This window comes from Eutrigla gurnardus (genome assembly GCF_963514095.1).
Source record: "Eutrigla gurnardus genome assembly, chromosome: 3".
In the NCBI taxonomy this organism is placed as follows: domain Eukaryota; kingdom Metazoa; phylum Chordata; class Actinopteri; order Perciformes; family Triglidae; genus Eutrigla; species Eutrigla gurnardus.
Genome location: NC_139917.1, coordinates 6452893 through 6480521, shown reverse-complemented (window position 1 = coordinate 6480521; position 27629 = coordinate 6452893). Strand labels below are relative to the sequence as shown.

General features: G+C 43.4%; 1 protein-coding gene and 1 pseudogene across 6 annotated transcripts in view; one reads left to right on the top strand and one right to left on the bottom strand.

Moving 5' to 3' along the window:
* LOC311010747 (teneurin-3) overlaps window positions 1–27629 on the bottom strand; it is a 317927-nt gene that overhangs the window by 231664 nt on the left and 58634 nt on the right. For all 5 annotated transcript variants that reach the window (XM_084005346.1, XM_084005347.1, XM_084005350.1 and 2 more), the window contains exons 3-6: window positions 22030–22152; window positions 20018–20138; window positions 19268–19338; window positions 14093–14380 (exon numbers count right to left, since the gene is read on the bottom strand). In XM_084005346.1, the coding sequence (XP_083861472.1) occupies window positions 14093–14380; window positions 19268–19338; window positions 20018–20138; window positions 22030–22132 (583 nt within the window). In that variant the 5' untranslated portion in view covers window positions 22133–22152. The remainder of the gene's footprint in view (window positions 1–14092; window positions 14381–19267; window positions 19339–20017; window positions 20139–22029; window positions 22153–27629) is intronic.
* On the top strand, window positions 8001–9632 carry LOC311010809 (cilia- and flagella-associated protein 45 pseudogene; annotated as a pseudogene). The gene has a single exon. The product of its transcript is annotated as a cilia- and flagella-associated protein 45 pseudogene (transcript).

The window sequence follows — 27629 nt, the reverse complement described above, 5'->3', positions numbered from 1 at the left end:
ACTCCCATTACAGTGTGACATAAATGAAACCCAATCTGAACCTGATCTGCTTGATATCCAATCTCACTTCTCACCTTGAATACTTTCAAAAGCACTCACACACTCACACACTCACACACACACACAAACACACACACACACAGTACAGTATCAGACATCACCAAGCTGTAAAACATGTTCACATGAAGAAAGTATCTCTGACACAAACAAAGAAAAGAGGAACATCACTGAACCACTGACTGACTTTGTAGACAGTTCATGAATATAAATGCAGCACTTGTCTGAAGTCCTCACAGAAAGTAACTCTAAACCATTCAAATCTATCAAAATAAAATGTACTAAATTAAATGTTTTCATTTATTTGATTATGAATGTATTACTTTGATTTAAAATGTGGAATTTTCCACTGTTCCACTAACAGTCTCAAATACTGAGAAAGAATCTTTCTTAGTAAAAAAAATGTTTTACTCCAAATAGTTGTCGTATCATTTCTGTCGACCCTCAACTTGATGAATTAACCTTGAGCTCCAGTCCCTCCGTGAGGGTCACACTAAAAGGCCAGGCGTGATGTGCTGCATGTCATGTGTACAGTGTGTGTCGTATTTCCAAGCAGCCTTCGTTGTCACCGTGGCCACTCACTGTTTTAGGAGTTCTATCTGAAATGTCTAGTGTGTGGAGAGACGTATCAACACGATACATATTCTGAAGAGAGGGTGTCCATCCTGACACGTTACTGCATACAAGAGACAAAGCAAAGACAACGCAGAGAACCAGAGTTCCTGTATGAAGTTAGTGCAGAGCTGCATGAACGCCACCATGAACACTCATCCACAGACCAGGACCAGGACCGAGGAAGAGAAGACCCGCTGTAGGATGGATGAAGCTGTCTGTCTCTCCATCCCTCTGTCTGTCTGTCTGTCTGTCTACCTCCTCAGCCCTCTCTGTCTGTCTGTCTGTCTACCTCCTCAGCCCTCTCTGTCTGTCTGTCTGTCTGTCTACCTCCTCAGCCCTCTCTGTCTGTCTGTCTGTCTGTCTACCTCCTCAGCCCTCTCTCTCTGTCTGTCTGTCTGTCTGTCTACCTCCTCAGCCCTCTCTGTCTGTCTGTCTGTCTGTCTACCTCCTCAGCCCTCTCTGTCTGTCTGTCTGTCTACCTCCTCAGCCCTCTCTGTCTGTCTGTCTGTCTGTCTACCTCCTCAGCCCTCTCTGTCTGTCTGTCTGTCTGTCTACCTCCTCAGCCCTCTCTGTCTGTCTGTCTGTCTGTCTGTCTACCTCCTCAGCCCTCTCTGTCTGTCTGTCTACCTCCTCAGCTCTTCTCCCTCTGCACTTGTGCTAATGGATTCTGCCTAAATGGGTTCTGAGAAAGTGAAGAGGACGAAAGGAGGGAAGGGAAGGAGATTGTCAGACTTGTTGCTTGGGTCCAAATGACAGAATAATGACTATAATAACTACTATTGCTGTCGTTGTACATTTTACAATTTACAGGAATTGTTTTAATCAATTGGTTTGTATTTTATCACATTGGGCAATTTAAAACAATTATAGCTACAATGATGTCATCAAAACTGTCTTAATGTGTGATGTGATTCTCCTGAGAATGGAGCTGTGTTAATAAATGTATATTCACTATTTATAAAGGACATGTCAAAAAGGATAATAAGGAGAGAGGATGGAAAAAGCAGGGAGGGAGGGAGGGAGGGAGGAGGGAGGGATGGTGCTGTATGATTAATGATTTAATGTTGGCCACTTGATGGAATGAAATGTCTTCTCCATGTTAGCGGCGCCAAAGTTAAACCCTCTAGTCAGTTAGTCTGTTATTCATTGATTTCTCTGGTCAGCACGAGATTGCTATTGAATATGACTGGCACCAGACCTGTGTGTGTGTGTGTGTGTGTATCCTGCAAACTCAAGTACATTTCAGTTGCTATTAAAACTTATTTTTCTACATATACCACTCTCCACTGACACACACACACACACACACACATATAGGTATGAAAGGCGATCCTGTAGTACATCTGCAGTCTTTGTGTAACAGACTCACTGCTACTCTCCACACCTCCTTGCTGTGAGAGTAGGAGAGACGATACATTATTTATTCCTGAAGGCTGTTTTCTATTAAGCGTACACACCAGCTGAGCAAAAAAAACAGAACCAGCAGTCACATCTATGTATCAATACCAGCATGGAGGACAGGAAAACATCTCTGAAAGCATGGTGGTGAACGTGCATGTATAATCTCTCCACACTCACATCATGCAGCTCGGTTATTGCAGCGATCTGTCTTCTGCAGCAGTCACATCTTTGTCAGTGTGTGTGTGTGTGTGTGTGTGTGTGTACTGAATAGCTATTTAATATATGAAGTTTGCAACAGCATGAGCAAATATGTCGTGAGCATATGAACACCGTGTTACCTGATGTATCGTCAAATAAGCCCACAATATAAATATTTTAAGGAATACATGTTATTCTAAAAAGCACACTGAATTTGTAGGCACGAATAACGGCACAATATAAAGAGGAATAACTAAAACATATACTTAATAAATGCAGAGATTAGTTGTTGTATGTTTAACATTAGCTAGGAAGCATATAATAATAATGATACAATAATAATAATAATAATAATAATAATAATAATATGATTATCTTGTATGTCAGTGTTGCAACTGTTATTTTGTTAATGTCATTATCTTCTTTCAAATTCAACATTTTGTCATCAAGTTTAATGAAATCGGATATACAAATTCAAAATATCAATTCAACAAAAAGATTGTGTAGCACACTAGATCATATCTCTGTCATGCTGGATGAAACAGGACCGTGTGCAAACCAAATGCATGCATGAGATAAAACACATCACACACTGTTCTACTGTGTAACTGAGTGGAGTATGCTTATAACCAAATTATTTAATATGTTAATTCTATTTAATTCTATATTATTCATATTCAACTGGGACATTTTATTTGTGAAGCAATTAGCATTGGACATTTAGCAACATAAAAAATACATATATTTATGAAATATGTTTTATGGCTACATATTAATGATTACGAAGACAATACACAGGATTATACTGTAAATCAGGTGCGTCACTGTGATTTAAAGACGGGGGGGCTTAGCCCCCAGGAGAAGCATCTTTGTAGTCCTGTATTAGAACAACAACCAGTGAAGAAGTCCAGCTAGTAACAACTTTAAAGCAACAGACATCGTCTTCTTCTTCTCTTCTGTTGAACAAGAGTTACTGTCATGTTAACTTTTAGACACATTAAAGCTGCATACTTAGAACCTGATGATGTAAATGTGTCTTAAAGTGATACCGTATCTATTTCCTCTTTCCAATAGATAAGCTGCAGGTCTAAAAAATGTGCTTTAATGCTTTAATTACACCAGTTCTACAGACTATGACGCTATAATCCTAAAAATCTCTGTAAACCGTTTCATCAGTATGAAATTATTCTGAAAATAAATTGAAAAAATTCAAAAATAAAATAAAAAATAAATAAAAAGCCAAATTATTTAGGGTAGTTCCAGCCCCCCTAAAATAGGCCTAACAATGTCACTGCTGTAAATATACATAACATTTACATATAGTATATACATATACATATATGTACCATTCACTTCCACACACAAACACACACACACACACACACACACACACAAACACACACACACACATACAGGATGCTTCGGGGCTAGAGCCCAACTGATTAATATTAATGGGATTATTATTGTTATTGTTATTATTTTAATCAATCAGTTAATAATATTAGTATAATAATATATTAGCATCTCGCAGAAATGCATATGCTGCCCAATTTGCGCAATTCCCCAAATATTCATTTGAAATCTTCTGTGCTGCAGGAGTAATTCACGCATGGTGCCATGACACAGGTTGTCCAGCAGAGTGCACTGCTAGTTGCAACCGCCGTGAAACCTGGATGAGAGACAGTTCGGAATCCCGCATGACGAAAGAGGACTGGGGCCGATGCCCGTTCCGATATTATGTAATAATAATAATAATTGTTTCACATTTACAGACGCACGAACACACAAACACACATGCAGGTCAAAAGCCATTCTCCAATTAATACATCAATGTTATCACCACATACAAATATTAGCTTTTTTATCTTACAATTTTGGTATAAATAGATCCAAAGGTAGTGAAAGACTGATGGGGTCTGAATGACTGTTTCTAATAGAATAAATAACTAGAACATCACGCGGCCTCGCTGCAGTTCAAATCATAGCACTTATAAAAGCTGACAAGGCATCAGCCATTGTTCTTGTCCTTTTAATAGATGACGATTTCTAAAGATCCTGCCAACTTGTGTCCAGTGATGGTTTAACAATGACAAAGAACTGTAATATGCTGTCTCTCACAGCGCAGAGGCCACGATTGCTCACTTAGAAATGGTAAAAGGAAAGTGGTGACATGAAAAGAAATGAGACAAAGATGCTGAAAAGCAGGAATGGGAAGATAGAAGAAAGATGAGGCTGAAACCACAGCGTGGACACACCGGCTCAGACACACGTAGTGAGTTCCTCAAAGATAATGCAGCGAGCAATCCCTCCAGTGGTCACAAAGATCTTTATTGATGTCGTTTCATGTTGTGTAATTCAGCGGTAAAATGGAAACCGCGTACTTCCAGAGAAAGTGATTCGTTGTGAATCCGGACGAGTAGGAGCCAGATCATCTGTTCTAGTATGGTGTTGTATGAACGGGATTCCTTCTGTCGCCAACGGATCGCAGCGCTGCACCTTTCCATGAAGCAGCCGCTGGACTGAACTGAACCAAAGAGAACTCCACTGACGGAGTGAGAGCAAGCTATGTTAGACCCGTCACTGTGTGCTGCTCTGTGAGTAGAGAGAGTTCAGGTGACATGTGAACTGGACGTGGCCAAACATACAGTATGTGTACACTATTGTCAAACATCCCATTTCAAAAACGATGGGCATTCATACGCAGCTATCAGGGACATGCTCCATGACTGACAGGAGGGCCACGATGCGGAGAGCGGTGGTGTCCACGTGGGGGTCCGATAATCAACGTGCAGCCTCCAGATGATGCAAATATGGTGCATGTTTTCAAAGTAGCGTCAAACGCAGCCAAGGAGGCCGGGTTCACTATGCAAAGTATCATTAAAAATAGAGAAGAAAAACATCCTGACTGTATATAACGAAGACATTAGGAGAGAAGTCAGCCTCAAGTCAACGAAAACATAAAACCACAAAGTTTAATATTATATTGAGGTCAATCCCGATCCCCATTTTTGCATGAAAACTGTACTTTGCTACTGAAGGCAGAGACAAAGTCTACTGAATGTCTGAGAAGTGTGTGTGTGTGTGTGTGTGTGTGTGTGTGTGTCACAACTAAGGTTATAATGTTAAGCCGCTTAGGGATGCCAAATGGATTAAGTGTTTTGTTGACACATAGTTAAGTAATCTGGTTAGCAAAGACGAGATACACCTCTCTCCCTCTCTCTCCACCGTCTGGCTTCCATCTTCTCCACTCACACTTTATTTTCTCCCGCTTCCATCACATCATGTCTTTTTCACTATCCCACACGCACACACAACACACAAACACACACACACACACACACACACACACTGCCCGGGGCACATATTAAGACTTAAAAAGATTGGAGAGGTCAGCTGATATATTTAAGCTCCTTACGATGGCGCATACTGAGACATCTGCCTGTTGTTTCTTCTGTGTGTACATTCATATTGTCATTTCTCTCTGTTGTTTACTTCTCACACCCTGGACATCGTATGGCTGGGTGTTTCTTACACAGGATTTTACATTTGTGTGAATCTAGAAATGTAAAATGTGTCCATGTGAAGGTGTATTCGAGGACAGACACACCTGTCTCTGACGATGTCATCTATTCTCCCTGTTCTGTCCCTGTAGCTGAGATCACCAATATCAAGTATCTGGGCACACAGCAGCTGTGCACCCATGGGTTCAGACAAGTGTTTACGTCTGCCAGTGTGTGTGTGTGTGTGTGTGTGTGTCCACTGGGGAGCCAGCCAGACGTCTATGGTCTAATATTTCTTCTCAGGAGAACAAATAATGCAGAGCGGCTTCTCCCTGTTTGGCCTTTATTCTCGACTTTCCCTGCACCTCTTTTGAATAATGACTTCACGGTTGCACTGCTTCCCTCCTCCCCCGATGCCTTCCTCTCTTCTCCCATTCTTCTGGCGCTCCCTGTTATCTTTTCTTTCTCCCGCTTCCTCGTTCAACAAAGCCAGATAGAATCACAGAAGTTGGTTTAAGTTACTGTAATCACGCACGCAAGCACGCACAACCTGCGCCATTTTTTTTAACACATCTGGTGTATTTATCCTTCATTCTGGACACACAGCTGGATCCGTCTACTGTCTAACCTTCCTTCACATGAGTTTTAATAGAAACACAGTTTTTTACAATATCATGCCGAGGATGGAAACTATGGTCATATGATTATTTTGAGCAGTGGAAAATGTATTTTTAATTATCTTTCTATTGACACATATTCATTCAACAAGACCTATATGACATATATGATGTCATATTGTCCGACATGCTTTACCCACTTCATGTTTTGGCCAGCTTGTCTTCATCACAATCAATACAAACTATACATTACTGATCAATAAAATTCATAAATATTATTGATAAAGCATTTGACCACTTCAACCTCACACTTGCAAAAGAGAGCTAGCACGCACACACACATGTACACACACACACACACACACGCACACACACACGTACACACACACACACACACACGTACACACACACACACACATACGTACACACACACACACACACATACGCACACACAGCTGCATTTTAAAGAGTTAATTAGCCTATGAAAACTTGACGACTACTCACTTTTAGAGATTGGAAGTGTAACCTCCTGAGCACTGACATCCACAGCATAATGCTATTTAATAAAAACATTATCATACATAATAAAGGAAATGTAATGACTCAGCAGTTTATCTCACTGTTAATTACAACATCACATCTCTTAATGAAAACCCAGTGTGTGTGTTTGTGTAGCTTAATGAAACTACTGCATATGTGTGTGTGTTTGTTAAATCAAAAACAAGTCCCGTATTAAGTATCAAATTCACACCTACATGCACACACACACACACAAAACACCTGCAGACAAAGAACTACCTTACATATACATTTCCTTCCTTATATCTAAATCAGGCATCCCCAAATGGCGGGCCGCGGTCCGGGTCCGGACCGATTGATGGTTCTGTCCGGACCCATGACCAATCTCTGATGAATTCACGAGAATAGATCATTTTCATAGAGCACTATCTTTTTTTTTCGACGGTCGCAACGACAGTGGGCGCAGCTACTCCAGTTAATACGACAATGACTTCACTGAATTGAGCCAATCAAATCGTTTGTTTACCCTCAGCGCACCAGAGAGAGCAAGAGAAAGGTTTCCATGGCGACGGACAACAAACGTTTCTACATTTTCATCGGACGTCTCGAAGTTGGAAAGTTTATAAGTTAGCCAGCGACATTCATAACAGAAAATTGAACTTGCATTAACGAAGAGAGCGCTTGGCAAACATTTCTCGGCAGGGCTGTAAACTAGCGGTCGCCACTCGCCAAATGCGACTAAACATTCCCCTGGCGACTTAATTTTGGAGGGATACATGCCACTGGGGCGGGTAAATGTTTGTCCCGATGGTCGTGCTCTTACAATAAATTATACATGAATGATATAACAAAACATTGTAGTAGCTGTAAACTGATATATTATGACGGTAGCAAACGTCAAGCTAAACCGGTGATTTGTTGTGTGTCACACTGAAGTAGCTCCCCCGACGTCACCGCTGTAGAAAATAGTTCCCCCGAAGCAACGTAGCGTGCGCGTCACCGCTCTTTAAAAGCAAGAGCCTTGGCAGGTGAGCCAAAAAGTTAGTTTACAGCCCTGTTTCTTGGTCTTCCTGGAAACCAATAAGCCAGAAGCATGAGTCGGGGATCCAGGGACAGCTCTTCTACCCGCCGGTACCACGCGGTGGCCCCCGACTCCAGGGTGGATGCGAGCCTTTTTGGGTGCCCCAAACTGATACCATCACAGCTAGACAAAGGTGGAAACTCGGCCTCCAAGGCTCCAAAGCATGGGCCCCAGACAAACCGAGGAGAGACTGTTTTAATAGTCACAAAAGACCTGATTCGTACTCTCAGGATCAAAGGTGAGGATCGCTCTGAAGAGTCCACCATTCTAACACCAGCTGAGTACGAGCAGATGACCTCAGCGTCTCAGGTTCTCACCAAGGTGGAGGGGGAAGCCGATAATCAGAGAAAGAAAGACGAGGAAATGAGAGCTGCAGAGGAAAGGGAGCGTCAGATCCTCGAGGCGGATCAAGTAAGGGGGAATCTGGTGCTGACCGACGCAGAGATAGAGGCCCGGGACAACGCGCAGCGCTTGGTGGAGCGGGTCCACGCCTTAAGAATGGAGGAAGAGGAGGAGATCAATACGCTCAACAAGCTGATTCTGGACGCTCAGTGTCAAGCCACACTTGATGCCCAGATCCACGAGAAGAAACAGATCCAAAGAATATTTGCAGAGGAGGAAAAGCATCTGGATGACATGATGGAGGTGGAGCGCCGCAGGGCCTTGGAGATGATGGAGCGATTGATGAGCAGCGCACACAGCAGAAGATCAGGGGAATGCAAGGAATCATTGGCCAGATCCAGAATAATCTAGAGAAGAAGCAATTGCACGACGAGATCAAAGAGCAGGAGAAACAGCATGTACGAAAGAAACAGGAGAAAATGAACCTGGAGGACCTGAAGGCCCTGGAGAAGAAGCGGGAGGAACAGCAGCTTCTGCAGGAACATTTTGCACGTATCAATGCAGAGACAGTGCGGGCCAAGGAGCAGAGGAGAGAGGTGGAGAAGCAGGCTGACGCCCAAAATATGGAGTACATGCGACACAAAATGGAGCAAGAGGCAGAGTATGAGGCAGAAAAAAGACGAATCAAGAAGGAGAAGGAGTTGGAGAAAGCCAGGCTCAGGGCCCAGCAAGAAAAAGCCAAAGATTACCAAGCTGAGCAGAATGAGCTCCGTGCTCGGAGAAACCAAGAAGCTGCAGACTGAGAGTGGAGGAGAAAGGCGAAGGAGCTCGGCATAAAGAAAGTGCAGGAGAAAGCGGCGCTGAGGGCAGCCCGCGCGGAGCACATTCACTGCAAAGAGCGCCTCCTGTCGGTGGAGGCTGGCCGGGAGAAGGCAGTTTGACAGGATCCTGAAGGTGCAGAAGGAAGCGATCGTCAAACAGAAGGAAGAAGAAGAGAAGCAGCGTCAGAAAACGCTCAGGAACGCGGAGGCCATCCGAAGTCGGCCGCGGCTAAGCGCATAGAGGTTTTCTCCGAGGCCGATCGGCTGGTGGAGGAGGCCCGGCAGAAGTGCGCGCACCTCGACGAGATCAGGGAGAAGAAGCTGAGGGAGATGAAGGCGACGGGGCTCTCCGGAAAGTACTGCACCGAGGTGGAAAGGAAGGCCCGGACATGCACGCTCTGATTCAGTCACAGCTGGAATCCAACGGTCTCACTGGAGCGGGGAGGACACGTTTGAAGTGGTCGTGTAACTTGATATAAGAATATACCAATAAATTATTCTGTTGAGAAAAGAGAGAGGCAGCGATGGCAGTTCCAAACCCGTGTGCCTCATATGCTCCGAAACGCAAAATAACCGAACTGCAAGGCCAGTATGACAGATCTACCCAACTCATCACACATTCATCTACAGCCCAGCAACGTGTCAACGAATGTTCGCTAAACGTATCGTGGATTTTGGGGCAACATAAAAAAACATTTAGTGATGGGACAATTGTGAAGGAGTGCTTGAACGCCATTGCTGAGACATTATTTGAGGGGAAAGAAAGAGACGAGTTGTGTTCTGTATTTAAAGGCCTTAAGTTCATTCGCTTGGGACTACTTTTATCTATGGTAAAATATTTAGTTTTTTTTTTTTTATATTTTAGTAATATTTAGTTCAAGTGTTGAAAATTGACAATAAACATTGTTGAAACCATATTAAAATGTAGGGTAGGCTATAAGACATAAATTGAACTTGTGAGGTTCGGACCTTCACTTGGAGGAAATTTTAGTAACTGGACCTCAGCGACTTTTAATTGAATACCCCTGATCTAAATGATCAAGTGCACACCGGCACTGAAACACGTATGCAAACAAAAAGGTATGAAAACAAACAATTTCTTGTCCAGCTAAATTGTGATAATTAATTAAATGAATAAGCAGGACATTCTTTTGTGTTTTCTCCCAACTCCTGTACGATCATCCCACAATTCTCTGGAAAGGACACTGACATAGTGAAGATGTGAGAGACGTCATGATGGTTTTTAAACAATGAAGCATATTCACTGACGATAGTATATAAGTCTACGGTACTTTTCTTCTCATGTAAGGCCATGACGCTTTAAAAATATCAGAAGACTCACAAACTTTATGAAAATAATATGTTTTCACACAGGCTGCTCCTTCCACTGGACTCGATAATACTTTCGTCCAATCAGGTGTTCAAGTGTTCTCCCACTGAGACTTGCATAAGGGTAGACATGCCGACCCGAATACATGCGGACCCCACAGTATATATACAGCATATATGCAGCACAGATATAGAATAAGAGTAAAATGGACATTAACTATTGTGTGGTCACGCAATTAGGAACAAACAAATAAAGATTCTTGTCAGTTGTTGTTGAAAACTCACATCAGTGGGGCCACCCTATCACCCAGCCTCTCACCCATCTGCTCATCCACCCTCTCACCCACCCTCTCACCGACCTGCTCACCCACCCTCTCACCCACCTGCTCATCCACCCTCTCACCCACCCTCTCACCGACCTGCTCATCCACCCTCTCACCCACCCTCCAGTCCTGCAGGATGGTCCAGAGGCTGCTGCAGCTCTGGAGGGACAATTTGACAATATCGGAGAAAAGGCTCCTTAGGGAATTCGGCAGAGGGGAGGAGCCGGACCCTACAGACCCTCCCCCTGGAATCCAGCTCAGCCCACTGACTGAACAGGAGGGTCCTCTGGTGAGAGGGACAGCGTTCAGCCTGCACACAGTAAACAGAAAGACTCTCTATAGAGCTTGTGTGCAGGCGTTAAACAAGAAAACTCTGGACAGACAGGTTGGGGGAGGCTGCTCCGCAGTGGAGAGTGCTGTACAAGCCTCCCCTGAAAAAGAGGACAGGAGACCTGAAATGGAGGGTTCTCCATGGTGCCATTGCATCCAATGCTTTTACATCTGTTTTTAATCCTGCTGTGTCCAACCAGTGCCCTTTCTGTGGAATAAGGGAGACAACCTTCCACATTTTTAGTGAGTGTGGGAGGCTCTCAGCGTTTTTGACACGTGTTTTTAAACTTTTTAACCAAACTTTTACAACCACAATGTTTATATATGGGGCGGGATACAAGAAAGAAAAGAAGGCCATGTGGCAACTCCTGAATTTCATCTTGGGAAAAGCAAAGATGGCGGTCTATATCTCGAGGAGAAACAAGATGGAAGGCCAGGCTGTTGTAGAGGCATCCTCAGTGTGGCGCTGCAACGTCCGCTGTAGGATCCGCCTAGAATTCTCTTTTTATAGATTGATGGGAGACCTGGGAAGCTTTGCAGACATTTGGTGCCACAACAACATCCTGTGTGCTATTTTAAATAATGAGCTTCATTTCACCAATATTTTGAACTGACGGAGTATCTATTTATTTATTTATTGACTGTATGTATGTATGAGTGTGTGTTTATGGTGTTGTTGTATGAATAGATAAATCTGTGGTTGGGTAAAATGAGCAGCTAATAATGTCCTGTGATTTGTAAATAAAGTGTGATTGTAAAAATCAAAAAAATCTCACCCACCCTCTCACCGAACTGCTCACCCACCCTCTCATCCACCCTCACCCACCCTCTCACCCACCCTCTTACCGACCTGCTCACCCACCCGCTCACCCACCCTCTCATCCACCCTCACCCACCCTCTCACCCACCCTCTTACCGACCTGCTCACCCACCCGCTCACCCACCCTCTCACCAAACTGCTCACCCTACCTCTCATCCACCCTCACCCACCCTCTCACCCACCCTCTTACCGACCTGCTCACCCACCCTCTCACCCACCTGCTCACCCACCCTCTCACCCACCCTCTTACCGACCTGCTCACCCACCCTCTCACCCACCCTCTCACCCACCCCTTTCACCCACTCTCTCATCCACCCTCTCACCCACCCTCTCATCCACCCTCTCACCCACCCGCTCATCCACCCTCTCACCCACCCTCTTACCCACCCTCTCATCCACCCTCACCCACTCTCTCACCCACCCGCTCATCCACCCTCTCACCCACCCTCTCACCCACCCTCTCACCGACCTGCTCACCCACCCTCTCACCCACTCTCTCATCCACCCTCTCACCCACCCTCTCATCCACCCTCTCACCCACCCTCTCACCCACCCGCTCATCCACCCTCTCACCCACCCTCTTACCGACCCTCTCACCCACCCTCTCATCCACCCTCTCACCCACCCACTCATCCACCCTCTCACCGACCTGCTCACCCACCCCTCTCACCCACCCTCTCATCCACCCTCTCACCCACCCTCTTACCGACCCTCTCACCCACCCTCTCATCCACCCTCTCACCCACCCGCTCATCCACCCTCTCACCCACCCTCTTACCGACCCTCTCACCCACCCTCTCATCCACCCTCTCACCCACCCACTCATCCACCCTCTCACCGACCTGCTCACCCACCCCTCTCACCCACCCTCTCATCCACCCTCTCACCCACCCTCTTACCGACCCTCTCACCCACCCTCTCATCCACCCTCTCACCCACCCACTCATCCACCTTCTCACCCACCCTCTCACCGACCTGCTCACCCACCCTCTCACCCACCCACTCATCCACCCTCTCACCGACCTGCTCACCCACCCCTCTCACCCACCCTCTCATCCACCCTCTCACCCACCCTCTTACCGACCCTCTCACCCACCCTCTCATCCACCCTCTCACCCACCCACTCATCCACCCTCTCACCCACCCTCTCACCGACCTGCTCACCCACCCTCTCATCCACCCTCTCACCCACCCACTCATCCACCCTCTCACCCACCCTCTCACCGACCTGCTCACCCACCCTCTCACCCACCCTCTCACCCACCCTCTCACCGACCTGCTCACCCACCCCTCTCACCCACCCTCTCATCCACCCTCTCACCCACCCACTCATCCACCCTCTCACCCACCCACTCATCCACCCTCTCACCCACCCTCTTACCGACCCTCTCCCCCACCCTCTCATCCACCCTCACCCACTCTCTTACCCACCCGCTCATCCACCCTCTCACCCACCCTCTCACCCACCCTCTCACCGACCTGCTCACCCACCCCTCTCACCCACCCTCTCACCCACCCTCTCACCGACCCTCTCACCCACCCGCTCACCCACCCTCCACCCACCCGCTCACCCACCCTCTTACCCACCCTCTCACCCACCCTCTCACCCACCCGCTCACCCACCCTCTCACCCACCCGCTCACCCACCCTCAAAGAGTGAGGCAAAGCGCTACAATGCAAAGGAGAGTGTCAGCAGGACAGGGCATCCATTTTTATTGCTTTCTCTGAAACACTTATAAAAAAATGTATTGCTACAGCAACTCAAATGACTGACTTCCCTTTTCCGTTGGGAAACACGTTAAGGATTTATTTGTCATTTTACCAGAGAAAATGTTTGCTCACAAATTGAATCTTCTATCTGAATATTAAAATCTGATTTCAGACGTATTAAGATATACCTATCAGCCCTATCAATGCTAGGGTAGTTATGGGAGTGTCTCAAAGAGAAAGTTCTACATCTGAGAGTACTCAAACACCCTGTTAGAGCTGTTAGGTTAGTGCTGAGGATTTGGCTGAACACCGTATGGTCAGCAGAGTGTTCCGGTATGAGACATAGTGTACGGGTAAAACAGCATCTTTGTTGGTTTTGAGCATCGAGAGGGACAGACCAAACAGAGAGGAAGAGGGGAAGGGTCCTACCATTGTCGCTGTCCGACTTGTTCTCATGCTCGGTGTCGGTGAGAGTCAGCACTGAGTTGGAGCGGCTGGACAGGCAGGAACTCCTGCCTGATGATTTACCCAGACCCCCACGGCCCCACAGCCGCATGGCGCGCTCCGGTGACATCACAGCCTGACTGTCCACGTCTATGTCCTGGGCTGTACCAACAGAGAAGCCGCGGTGGGGGAGGCCCATCTCCGAGCAGAAGGCCAGGCCACGACGTGAAGGTGGCTCGCAGATTCCCAGCTGACGAAGACTGAAGTGCTGACCTGAAACCGAAACACATGGAGATATATTGCATACAGCAGATTGCTGTATATTCAAGTTTCATAACAATGTAATTACAAGATGAACATCTCAATGTAATAGACATAAACCTTTAAGTACATTTAACCAGTCAGAAAGACAACACACTGTACAGGCAGCCTGACTCATACACTAAAGTATAACTGCGTCTCCACCAAGAAAAATCTTGAACCGGGTTATGAGACTGAATTAACTGCTTTTACAAGAGGCAGAATCTTCCACACAAAAGCATTTGTAAAAGACAATTCTAGCCATAGAAAATAGAGACAGCAATCCAGGAGACAAGCAGACAGAGAAGGTGACTACTTATCGACTAGATCCCTTAAATCCCATTTAGTCATTACAGGAGAAGAGGCAGATTAGCAGAGCATTAAGCCTGGAGACTATCAGCATATTAACTGTGTAGGTAGTGCAACTCACAATAGGCTGTATGTAACCCAACAGCCCAAATAGCTATATATGGTACAGAGATAACATCTACTAAATCAGCAATTAATGGGACTAGTACATCAGAAGAATTAAGATTTGCTCACTGGAGAAATGAGTATTTAGACGCACAAACCTAAGTAGCAAATAGCAAATATAACTCATGAACAACGGGTACGTTTTATAGAAAAAGCTCACTGTATTGGTTGCTTGCAAACATGAAATGAAATAAAATTATACAAAAATAAACATGTAACTGCACAGCAATCAATGTATGTGGTCTCTTTGAAATAAAAGTACTCACTGACTTGTGTCCAACGGCCCCTTGAAACAATTCACATCTGAAACCCTTTTTTTAAACCATTTTAAGGTTTGTTTTTCCTTTTTCCTTTTTTAACCTATTTAAAGCTTATTCTTAATCTGTTTTATATCTGGTTTTAAATTATTTCAAATCCTGTTTTCATCTGTTTTTAGATATTTTCTCTTTTTAGTCGCTCTACTTATTTAGAAGCTGAGTTTATCAGGTAAGCTTGTATAATAACCTGCTTCAGTACACACTTAACAACTTGAAACACCTTATGCTCTCAACACATCAAAAAATACATTTGCCCCTCTTCAAGTGAAATGGCTCTTAAAAACAATAAACATCACCTCTCAAATGACAGTATCAAATCAACAGGTCATATAGCTGATAATATAGCTGCAGTTTTCCCCTCTTTTCAGTCCAGTGAGAAAAATAAATTAAAAGCAATAGTCCTTAATATGGGTCCATTAACACTGGCAATTACAGTCCAACCAGATTCCTGCAGACAGTCACAGTCCAATACAAATCAGGATCATCTCATCCACTGGACTCAGCTCGCCACCACTACTGAACTCTACCACCACAGCCGCAGTGAGGAGAACAGCAGCAGAAATCCACTCCGTAAATTCCAGCACCCAAAACACAAGGCAAGACAAAAGACCCGCTCCCCAAAAACAAATTATGAATTTACTGTGCATACAATTTAACTGTTATTAAATACTATGTTATGACTCCTTACTTTGTCTCTTAACTCTGGAGTATACGAACCATAACCATGGAAATAATAAAAACTAATTTCAAAACATTTCTCTACATGAAAAATTTTCAATATGAATAAATTGCTCCGACCGAACATCTATTTCTCCTTTAAAATTTACCGTGTATAGGAAACACACTATAGAGTATAAAGCTACCTCGAATTATGTTTATATTCTCTCTCTCTCTCTCTCTCTCTCTCTCTATATATATATATATATAGCACCACACATACAATAACCGTTAATATTTTAGCTGTCACTACAGGTAGGATTTAACCAAATCATTCACAGATAACACTAAAATTACTCACCAGAAAGTTCCATGTTAGTCCCAATCTCCTAGAAGCCACGACTCACAAACTCCAGGTAGTAACAAGGTAACAAGGTGTACACCGGCTAAATCCTAGTCGGTTCACCACAAATACAAAATACCTCCAAGAGGAAATTTATATCCATGCAAAAAAGTAAAGTCTGAAGTTTTCTGGCAAAATCCACAGCGCAATGTCGACGATCCTTCACATGTCTGTCTGCTACCTAACGTCGCGAGACGTTTTTTTTTTTCCCGGTTCACGCAGCAAAGATGAATTCTGATTGGCTCGTTAGGTCTATCGTCTGGCTATCATGCGCGTGTCACATGAACAAAAGGGCTATTTCACTCAAATGTCACCTGGAAGTCTGCAAAATGGAAACAACAACACTCACAGTCATTAGATTTGAAACAATGAACAATATGAACACAAAAATGTTATTATCTTATCTTATTTATCGAACCACAGTGACCTATTTTGTTTAATGGCTCCTATTTAAAACTACAGTTAACCCTTAGTTTTTAGTTGTTTTTTTATTTTATGTCTTTTCTCATGGTAAGGGCCTAGTAACCTGGGTTACATATACATCTGTCATAACCTGAACGCTTTTCTACTAAATGTATGCCGATTATGTTGTAGGGAACTGGATGTAATAAATGATCATATTCTGATGCAAAATGAAACCATAATAAAACAGAAGGAGTCTGGTTGGGACGGGATGACACATGGCCGGGGATCGGGATGGAAGAATAGGCTACATGTTTATCTCATTTAAACGGCTCTTTCTGACAAATACATGTCCCCCAAATATCAGACAATGGAGGAGGAATAAATTCATTTAATTTTTGCATGGAGAAAAACCAGAGAAGTCAATAAAGTAATTTATTGTCCAAAAGTAAAAATTAGATGGAGTCCTTGATTCCAGATGAGGTTAAACACTAAAGAAAGACGACATGGAACCGTGAAGCATCGAGTTACACCGAGAAACTCCGCCATTGTGTTAAGTGAAGTCATTACTAACGTTTAACACTTAAATATTGATTGGGTTGACTGAAACGTTTTATATAATCTCAATAAAGTATAATTACAGGTTTTTTTTCCGATTGCTAAAGGACAGCGGACACATCTGGAGTCACATGTGTAAAACTCTAACACAGTCTGCACAGCAGCAGACTCTAGTTCCTGTTTCATTGTTAGAACAGTTTTCAAAACTCTCCACACTTCTCTGCTGACTTTAACCACAACCTGCACAACACTGTGGATTTACAGCATTTTGTTCACATGTTAACACACCGCTGTCTAAATGTAAACCTCACATTCAACACAGGATGATTTCAGCCTGCTGACTTTCAAACACTGATGATCTTCAGCTGCAAAACCTCAGCAGGTGTCTGGTTTCAGACTTGGTAGTGATCACATGGAGATAGAGAGAAAGCTCAGGATGTCCTGATGGAGGTTGATGAAGACTCGTGGCCTGATGCTGGAGAGAGGCAGGATGCTTCTTTGTTACCATTATGTACCTTTACTGTCATTTTCTTTTCAGTAATATGTATAGGGGTATGAATTTGAAAAGTGACTGAATAAGCACAGGATATATTTAATTGTGCACTGCTACTGCTAGCCTTATCTTTTTTTATTTTATTTTTTTTGTGTTTTTTGTGTTTTTTTTATGTGACTGTCTGTTTATGTCTTGTGTTCTCAAGTATGTCTTGTATCACTTTGTGGTTCATTGTATTGTCTCACATTAAAATGAAAAAAAAAAAAGCTAAACCTGTAATAAGTGGAAGCCCTCCACTATTGAAGTGTCAGGATGACTGAGCATGCTGGGTAATAACGGGGAGGCCTTAATCTAAACATATGTTCATACTTCTAAAAGAAAACATGTATTCATCAACATTACTCCTGATATAAACGGGGAGGTTTTATGGAGTAAATGATGAAACATGGAAAACATGTCTGCATTTAAAAATGTATTCAAAATGTAAAAGTGCCTGAGAGAAGGTGAGCTGCTTTAAAATGCAAGTGATTTCATTCGTTAGCATCATCAGATCATATTTTAAGAACTGATGTTTAATGAATGCAGGGCTGTGGGCCTCTTAGTTATTACATCACCTGGAACATTCTGTGTGAGACTTTAGAGTTTACACTGAAAAGTCTTTTAATGAGTGGATCACACATTTCTTTTCAGTCAATTTAACAGATCTTTAGAAGTAACGCTTTCACATCAAATGGAAATCTGGCTCAAATAACATGCGTGATCACCCATTTAAAGAAGAATGTAAAGAAGGCAAACGAATCATCTGTAAAATCTCCGTATGTGCTTCTTAATCTTTAATCAGCAAATGGGAAGCAAAATGATAAAAGCTTCCCGTAATTAATGGCACAACAAGAGATAACGAGTGCTGCCGTTCAATTAAAAGTTATATTAATTTTAAATGAGCTCCAATTAGGCTAACAGTGAAAACGAAGGAGATAAGATGATTGAGCAATTATCATTTTTTTTCTTTTCTCAAATATTGATGCTGTGTTAATTGGTGCTGAAGAACAATGAATGCACTTAGCGGTGAAGCATATTTTTCTTTTGTGATTTTCTTTTATTCTTTTTACCATTTTCTATTCTTTTACTTTCACAAAATGTGCCATTTTCATTGATTCATTATATTTTATTTTTCATTACACGTAGTTTTACCATCGTTATTTGAACACATCTCTCCCGTTCCAATCTGATCCATCCACACTTTAATGTGTGAAGCAAGTTTGAAAAATCCAGTCTTTTGCATGTCTTCAATTCATTCGTCAAATCATGAATTATATGAAATCAAACATTAAAGAAAATCCCAAAGAAAGAAAATCCATTCTTAGAAACTTATCACAACAGTTCAGAACTTAGATTTATAAGACAGTAAGAAACACAAACATATTTGTAGGCTCCCATCACAACTCCTCCAGTCTCGTTGCTTTAAGTGTCCTCAGATAACCAAACACAGGAGGCAGCAGTCTGTGTGTGTGTGTGTGTGTGTGTGTGTGTGTGTGTGTGTGTGTGAGGACTCTCACCTTGTCTGTGATAATCATCCTGTTCCCGGTGAACCATGTCCTTGTATCCCTTGGTCGTCCCGTACAGTAACCTGTCAGCAACCACAGACAAATGTTGTCAGTTGTGTTCCACAATAAAGATGAGTCCTTCAGATAAATCCACTCAACGTCAGTGGGCACCTTGGTTTAGTCCTTTTCACCACCAAATCAGTTTTAAAGTACAGTTTGGCATCAACAGGGACAAATAATACATCGTTAGTGGTCAAATCACACAGTAAACACGTAGCGGTGTGTGGAATCACTGCATGTTTCCATATAAACACGTTTCACTGAAGCACTTGAAGCTTAAAGTAGCATCTCAATGCTCAACATGTGTTAAACCCTTTTTGTACGTGAAGTCATATCCAAACAGAGATGTGAGCGAGGATTCAGTGCACGTTTCCAAAAGGACACAAATGGATTTTTGCTTCAGTCCACTGGAGAAAATCTCATTTTGAGACACATTTTGGTGCTTTATGGGCGATATGACCTCAAATTGATATCACAGTATTTATTTATTTGTTTGCTTTTTGCCAGTCAGTTTTGTGTTATGTCGCGGTATTACAAAATGAAAAGGAATACTCTCAGCCTCTTCCCATTCTCTTTTAAGAAATCATATGTCCAGACAGAAAAATAGTGTTTATCGGCTCCAAATGAGAATGAAAATGAGGCGTACATTAGAGTGGAGCACATTCCTAAAAATAGAATAAATGAACATTATCATGTTGTAACCTGGTCTGGTCTTGGTGTTGGTCGAAGGCCTTGAGGGTTTCACTGGAGGAGTAGGACTTCTGAGTGGGGACCCGGAGTCCCTGGGAGCTGATAGCACAGTCTTCACTGTCCCCTGATGAACCTGGCACACACACACACACACACACACACACACACACACACACACACACACATACACACAATATCACGCAAACACAAAGGCAAACGTTGTCAAGACAGTGACTTATTCCTAACTTTGATTTAAACCGTACTCACACACATACATTCATGAGTTGTTCATAATGAGTTTACTGTAAAATATGTAAACTACCCAAAATATCAATGCAGCATTATTAACAGCCAAGACAAATATGAATTCCTAGTGTCTATGAGAGCAGGAAGATGGTCCTCTGATGTATGGGCTTTTTTTATTTATAACAGCAGATGATTTATTAGTTGAGGAGACAGCTTCACTGGCTGCAAGCAGGTTGATTCTCACCTTCTTCATCCAGTCGGCAACACAAACTATAATTCTGTCAGTAAAAGTACAGTGAAGCCCTGAGAGCCAATATTCTATAGCTCCTGGGGATGAGCTGGGAAGTGAGGCTGCTCTGTGGAGGACTGCTTTCTCAGCAGCTGGAATAAGTAGAGCCTCAGGCCAGCTGGAGGAGTCAGCCAGGACCTCTCGTGTACTACAAGGAATATCAACCGCTGCCTTCTGGGAAGCACCGCCAGCTATTCAGATGCATTCATCAACTGCCACTTCACACCTGACAATGTCCGTCTGAACACTGTTATGCATCTACAGCGTCTCCATCAGCATGTTGACATTTTACTCTCCTAATTAACCAAAAGCCAGATATGGCAGGACACTTCCAATTGTTCCATAAAAAAAATATATGGCAGATTATCTAAACATTTTATTTTAAAATAAGAGTAAAGTCATAATCCTTATTGCAAAGGAAAACTGTGTACACACACAACTATGGCGGGTAGAGTCGGTGAAAGGTGAAGCGCTGCTGCTAAATGATTGTCACCACTGCTTCAGAATTTTATCAAATGTGAGGACATTTCATAAAAGATTCTTGGGGCAACAGACGGAGGAAGATGGAGAGAGACAAGTAGATTTAATAAGCGTTGGGTAAAAGGTTGAGTAGGTGATTCTATTCAGAAACACTTTCTGTTATTTTACTTGAAATCCTCGTAACATTCTGAGAGCAATGAATACATTAAATGCTCCGACATTAAAACACTTGAATGTTACCTGTGGCCGTGGTAGAACTGTAAAAACCTGTCCAATCAAAAACGTCTGGAGAAAATAATTGGACGGCCTGCCTGTTTATCAATGCTGACTTCCTGATTGTGCGCACTTCTGAGGGAGGGGCTTTGAACAGAGGTCTGAACAGAGGGGGCGGGACTTTTTTGGTTTGGCAAGTTTTTTCCAAATGACCTACTCTGCCTTTAAGTTAGATATATGTGACAGTTTAGAAGAAAATTCATCATTAACATTATACTCTTGATATTCATGAACAACACATTATAGCTATATCGTGAAATGATATTCCAGATTGCCAGGCAAAGTCTAAAGTCTAGCTAAAGTAAGAATGTAATATATGAGCAACATCAATTTGCCCTGTTCACATGTTTTGGTAGCAACACTTTGCTTGTTGCCAGACTTTGCACTTTACTCGTCTTTTAATTACTTAGAGAAACATGATACCAATATCGTTAGTTCGAGAAACTTAACTTAAATAATTGCCACCAAGGATTATATAAACTAAGTATTAAAATATTGCTGATTGTATTGTAGGATGAGCTTCTTAAAATATTGGAGAAGAAGTGAGAGATCCCTGATGATGAGGAAGAGGAAGGTCAGGTAACATGCCTTTAGCGGGGGAGAGGCGTGTATGAATCCTACACCGGCTGTGACCGGATCTCTGAATGGGAAGTCTGAATGAATGAATGACTCAACTAATGAATGAATGAAGGAAGAAACAGATACGTGAAGAGCTGAGCCAGGCTCTCTCTCTCACCAGTGTAGGGCCCCTCCTTGTCCTTGCGGCTCTTGGTGAGGGAGCAGTAGGGACGTCGCTCTTTCACTTCCATAGTGCCTCTGCTTGTGCTGCTGGCAAACATTGAGGCATGCTGCTGTACACCTGCATAGACAGAGACAGAAACAGAGAAAGAGAGTCAGGGTTGTGGTATTTAACCTGCACGCACACGCACACACACACACACACACACACACACACACACACAAAAGGGAGTAATCAATGACAAAGTGATGTAACAGCGAGGCCTCATCCAGTGTTCAGTGCACGTTAATCAACAGCTCCAGCGTGTACAGTGTGTGCTCCCGTGGTGACTTGATTAAAACCGCGTGTATTTCTGTGTGAGCAGCCAGCTCAGCTGTTTTCTTCGTTCCCATCGGTTGACATGGAAACCAGAGAGACACATTCTGCGAGTGTCACACAGAGAGAGGTTCAGTCAGGTTGCATACACACACTGATTGATCATTTACATGTAATGTTGTTGGTCCGTTTCTTTGGTTCAGCATGCTGCTCCTGCATCTGGATTCTTCATGATCTCCACCAGAAGATCATGCTTTTGACCGTGTGAGTGAGCGCTCCTATGTCTGTCCACGGCTAACAGCCTGCTACTGGACTCACCAGCAACATATCCTTGTGCTCATTTATGGTTGTGGGCCCAAGGACCTTGTGGTTGTGGTGCTTCACAGTTTTTTTTTAGAATATATGATATTATATTGACTGCGTTATACTATCATTAACTGCTGACCCCTCACTCCACTTGTGTGGCCAACTGCTTAGTCTCGCTTTGCTGGCCCTTTCTCCACAGTAGAAGGGTCTGACTACAGTATATCACATCTCCAGGATCGGGGAAAAAACGCTCTGGCATGTTTGTATTTCTTTCAACCAATCACAATAGACTTGGGCGGCGCTAAGCTTTGGAAGCCACTGTGGTGCTGCAGCAAAATAGTGTCAGGAGGAATCTTGTTTGGATGGAACGGCAAGCCCGGTCGTTAACATGTCTGATTCCCCACAAAAGAAAACCTTAAAACACGTATGTCGACTGTGTGATGAGATGTTTATTAAAACAAAAGAAAAACATAATTTGATGGTCGGTGGTGAAGCCCGTCTATACTTTAACTCTGGAGGAGCTCACTGGACTCATTAAAACACAGACCATTTGCTAGCTGTTTGTACCTCTAAACCAATATCAGGAAGCCCGTGTGAAGTGGAACGGATCAGTATGTCGGTCAAGTCAACGCCACTGGTGCATGCTGCTGCCAGAGTTGCTAGCTCCGAGGTTGCTGCTGCTGTTTCCCGATTGAAAGGAGTTCGAGAACGGAGACGCAGAAAGCGGAAGAAGAGGAGTCAAGTCTGACTTCCTTCCTTCATGTGTGGATCCTGACCCTTCACGTCGTGTTATCTAGATTGTCCACTGCTTAACTTTAGTAGTTTGTAGATCTCTGTCTGGGCATCTCCTCTGGAGGCTACTGTCATCGGATCCACACCTGTCTTCCATGAACCCCATGCACCTGCCTCCACCAGGCTGACTGACAGCACAGGTTTACTGAACCACAGCGGTTTTCATGTCGGCTCCATGGGAAGAAAACAACCGTGCTTGTTAATTGATTTTACTCCTCCATGCACCTTAGAGAGAGAGAGTGGAAACTGTCTGTGGTGAAACAGCTCACAGAAGGACTGCTCAACAATGATACAGGTCTAGAGAGTCTTCCGACCACAGCGAAAACCTTGTGTTTAGAGTGAGGCTGCTGATAAACCTCAAGTAGTTGCATTAGTATGGAGGTGACAAAGTTCCCCTCACGGCCTTTTCGTGTAAACCACATTTACCAGCATGCATAGCTGCTCTGACATCTGTTTCATCACGGCCTGCTCGAAGACTTAAATCTCCTTATGAATGTTAATGAAGTCACACCTCATGTATCATCCCTCAATTTATCCCGTCTACATGTCAGGTTGTCACTCGCCTCGGGGGAATTATCCTCTGTGGTGCTGTACCAAAACTTAAGTGTTGTTTTAAAAGTTGACCCTTCAACAACAACTCTGTTACCAACTCATTGGCAGCTCCATCACACATCAAAATATCGGCACCAGTGACTTTAGTCAAATGTGCAGAACAGGCGACATTGAAGGTCAATTGAGGCTAAGGCTAAATGTAAATACAGTAAGATTGTTATTCACATCGGCGTTAATCACATCCGATCACGCCAATCGTAGGTCACTAAAATTAATGTTGGCTCGGTGTGCGAATATGCAAAAACAATGTCGGACTCCGTAGTTTTCTCTGGTCCCCTGCCAAACGTTACTAGTGGTGACATGTATAGCGCATGTCATGTTTCCACCGCTGGCTGTCGAGGTGGTGTCCAGATAACGATGTGGGCTTCGTTAATAACTGGCAGCCTTTCTGGGGAAACCTGGTCTGATCAGGAGAGATGGCATCCACCCCACTTTGGATGGAGCTGCTCTCCTATCTAGAAACATCGCTGATCTCATTGGTTGTCCTAGAACATGACAAACCAGTGTTGAGACCAGGAAGCAGAGTCTTACACACTTCTCCGCGCCTCCACTAGAGCAGTCACCCACCCAAAACCAAAACCACATAAGAACGGCGTCTGTCCCTCGACCAACCAAATTAATTCAGTCAAACAGAAGAGAGATTTCACATGAAAACCTAATAAAAATCAACTCCTCCTCTGAAGTAGTACAACAAAATAGGAGACTCCAATGTGGACTCTTAAACATCAATGATTTAATATCAGATAATCATATTGATTTATTCTGCCTGACTGAAACGTGGCTGCGTGATGAAGACTATGTTTGCTGAACGAAGCTAGTCCTCCCAGTCATATGAATACTAGAGGCAGCAGACTTGGAGGACGAGCTGCAGCCACTTTTGATTCAGCTGTAAATAAACCTCTTCTTAAGAAGCCTACTCTCGATCCAGGGGTCTGAGCAAACTACAGACCAATATCAAATCTTCCTTTTCTCTCTAAGATCCTTGAGAAAGTAGTCGCCAATCAGCTGTGTGACTTTTTCAATAACAACAGTCTACTTGAGGACTTCCAGTCAGGATTTAGAGTACATCATAGTACAGAGACAGCTCAGGGGCCTGTACTAAGAAGCGAGTTCAACATACCCAGGGTATCTTTCAGAGATCCAGCTTAAGTAACCCTAACAAAGGCAATCAGAGATAAGCGGTCACACGAAGCTGGTTATCAACTCGTTAACTCAACCCAGGGTCCAGCTATGAGCGCGTGCACATGAAAGAGGCAGCATTTGACCAATCACAAACATGAATCATATTATATCGTATTTCACGTACGAGGAGCGAACCATAATCTTACAGAAATACGAAGAAGTTAAACATATAACACAGGCAAAAGGCAACAGTTTCATCTGCCAAATGCAGGAAGGACAGCTGGCAAAAACTCGCCAACTGTGTGAATGCGGAAGTCGTATTAATAGTATTAGTAGTAGTATAATATGACTGCCCCATCATAAGGACACTAGTGGGTGGAGCTGAATGATTACATGATCACTTTAACTTCGCTGATAGCTTAGTGGTGGAGTTACCACCCTATGTTACGAGGCTACTTGCAGCGGCCCCGGTTCGAATCCGCCCTTCGGCCGTCTTTTAAATCATGTAGTCGTTCTCTCTCGTCCCTTTAACTCTTACGATGTCCTTCCGCAATAAAAGGCCAAACATATAACTTTAAAATGATGAATGTGCTGCTTGGATGTAATCTTATAACGTGGTTTATGACAATATCAGCCTCATTCTTTCAGCTGCAATCCCGGTGGTGTAAAACGGACTTGGGAGCAAATCAAATAAATATAAAAACATAATTCAAAGTGGTAAGTAGGCTGTACTCTGACAAAGAATAGTCTTTCCCTCTGATGAGAATCTGTATCTCTCATATAAAACATCGTCAGGGACAGATAAAGGGTTTTGCCGGTCTCTGTACACTCTATAGTTCTCGTACGAGACCCTCTCACGATCCACCGAGCTTCTTTTTTTTAATATACGCGCACCAAGAGAGCTGATTGGTCAGTAGGCGGTGTGTTTCTCCACGTTGATCTCTTATCAGGAACATAACCTGCTCCGGAGCAGGTTAGCTCCACAGCGTAATTTACCATGGCGATCTACCCCGGTAAGAAGTGAACCAGCGTCGTAGGATGGAAAACCCAGAGTAAACGCTTAAGTTACCTCGCTAAGCACAAATCCTGCTTCGTAGTACAGGCCCCAGGTAAAAATGACAAATTACCTTCTAATCGCTTTTGACAAAGGACTGGTTTCTGTACTTGTCCTGCTAGATCTTAGTGCTGCGTTCGACACCATTAACCATTAGATGGTTCACGCCATTTTTATCCAATAGATCTCAGTTTGTGCATGTTAATGAAAAATTCTCCATGCACACTTGCACACTACAAAGGTTGTATCAGCGATTCTGGTTGCCCTCACTTCCGTTGCGAGATCCAAAACAGAGCCGGCTAGCCCCTCCCTCCCGTGTTTTGAAAATGAGCATTTTCATAAACGTGCCACCCACCCCTTGTCTGTGATTGGTTGGAACACTGTTTATTTTGCTTTTGAGATGTTGGTAGTACTATTTGTTTTTGTGTGCAATCTCGGAGCCTAGGCTGCCTAGAGAGACGCGTTTTTTTGACGGCCTGCTTATGTGGCAGGCAGCTAGCGGATCGTGAGGTTAAAACAGATGAATGTGATCATTTATGTTTCAGCCCAGAATCTTTAAGTTAGATACGGTGTTCCTCAAGGTTCTGTGCTGGGACCAATTCTCTTCAACTCATATTTGCTTCCTTTCGGCAAGACCATTAGAAGAAACTCTATAAACTTCCATTGTTATGCAGATGATACTCAATTATATCTATCAATCAAGCCTGAAGAAACCAATCAGCTAGTTTTACTCCAGGCATGTGTTGATGTCATAAATAAGTTATTGTACTTGGGCCTAAACTCCTCCGAAGCTCGCTGTCTAAAGATATACCTACTTTTGATGGAATTGCCATCGCCTCAAATACTAACGTAAGAAACCTTGCAGTTATCTTTGACCAGGACCTGACCTTTAACTCACACATTAAACAAACTACAAGGACAGCCTTCTTTCACCTGCGTAACATTAATAAGTTCAGGCCAATGCTGTTTCAAAAAGATGCAGAAAAACTAGTGATTTGTTACCTCAAGGCTGGACTATTGTAATTCCTTACTATCAGGCTGTTCCAATGAATCTTTTGAATCTCTCTAGCTGGTCCAGAATGCTGCAGCGCGTGTTCTGACTAAAACCAGAAGAAGGGATCACATTTCTCCTGTATTAGCTTCTCTGCACTGGCTCCCAGTAAAATCCAGAATATCATTTAAAATCCTTCTCCTCACTTACAAGGCTCTTAATGGTCAGGCACCATCATATCTTAAAGAGCTCATTAAACCCTACTGTCCTCCTAGAGCACTACGCTCTCAGAATAAAGGCTAACATGTAGTTCCTAAAGTCTCCAAAATTAGAACAGGGGCCAGAGCTTTCAGCCATCAAGCTCCTTTTCTGTGGAACCGTCTTCCAGTTCTGGTTCGGGAGGCA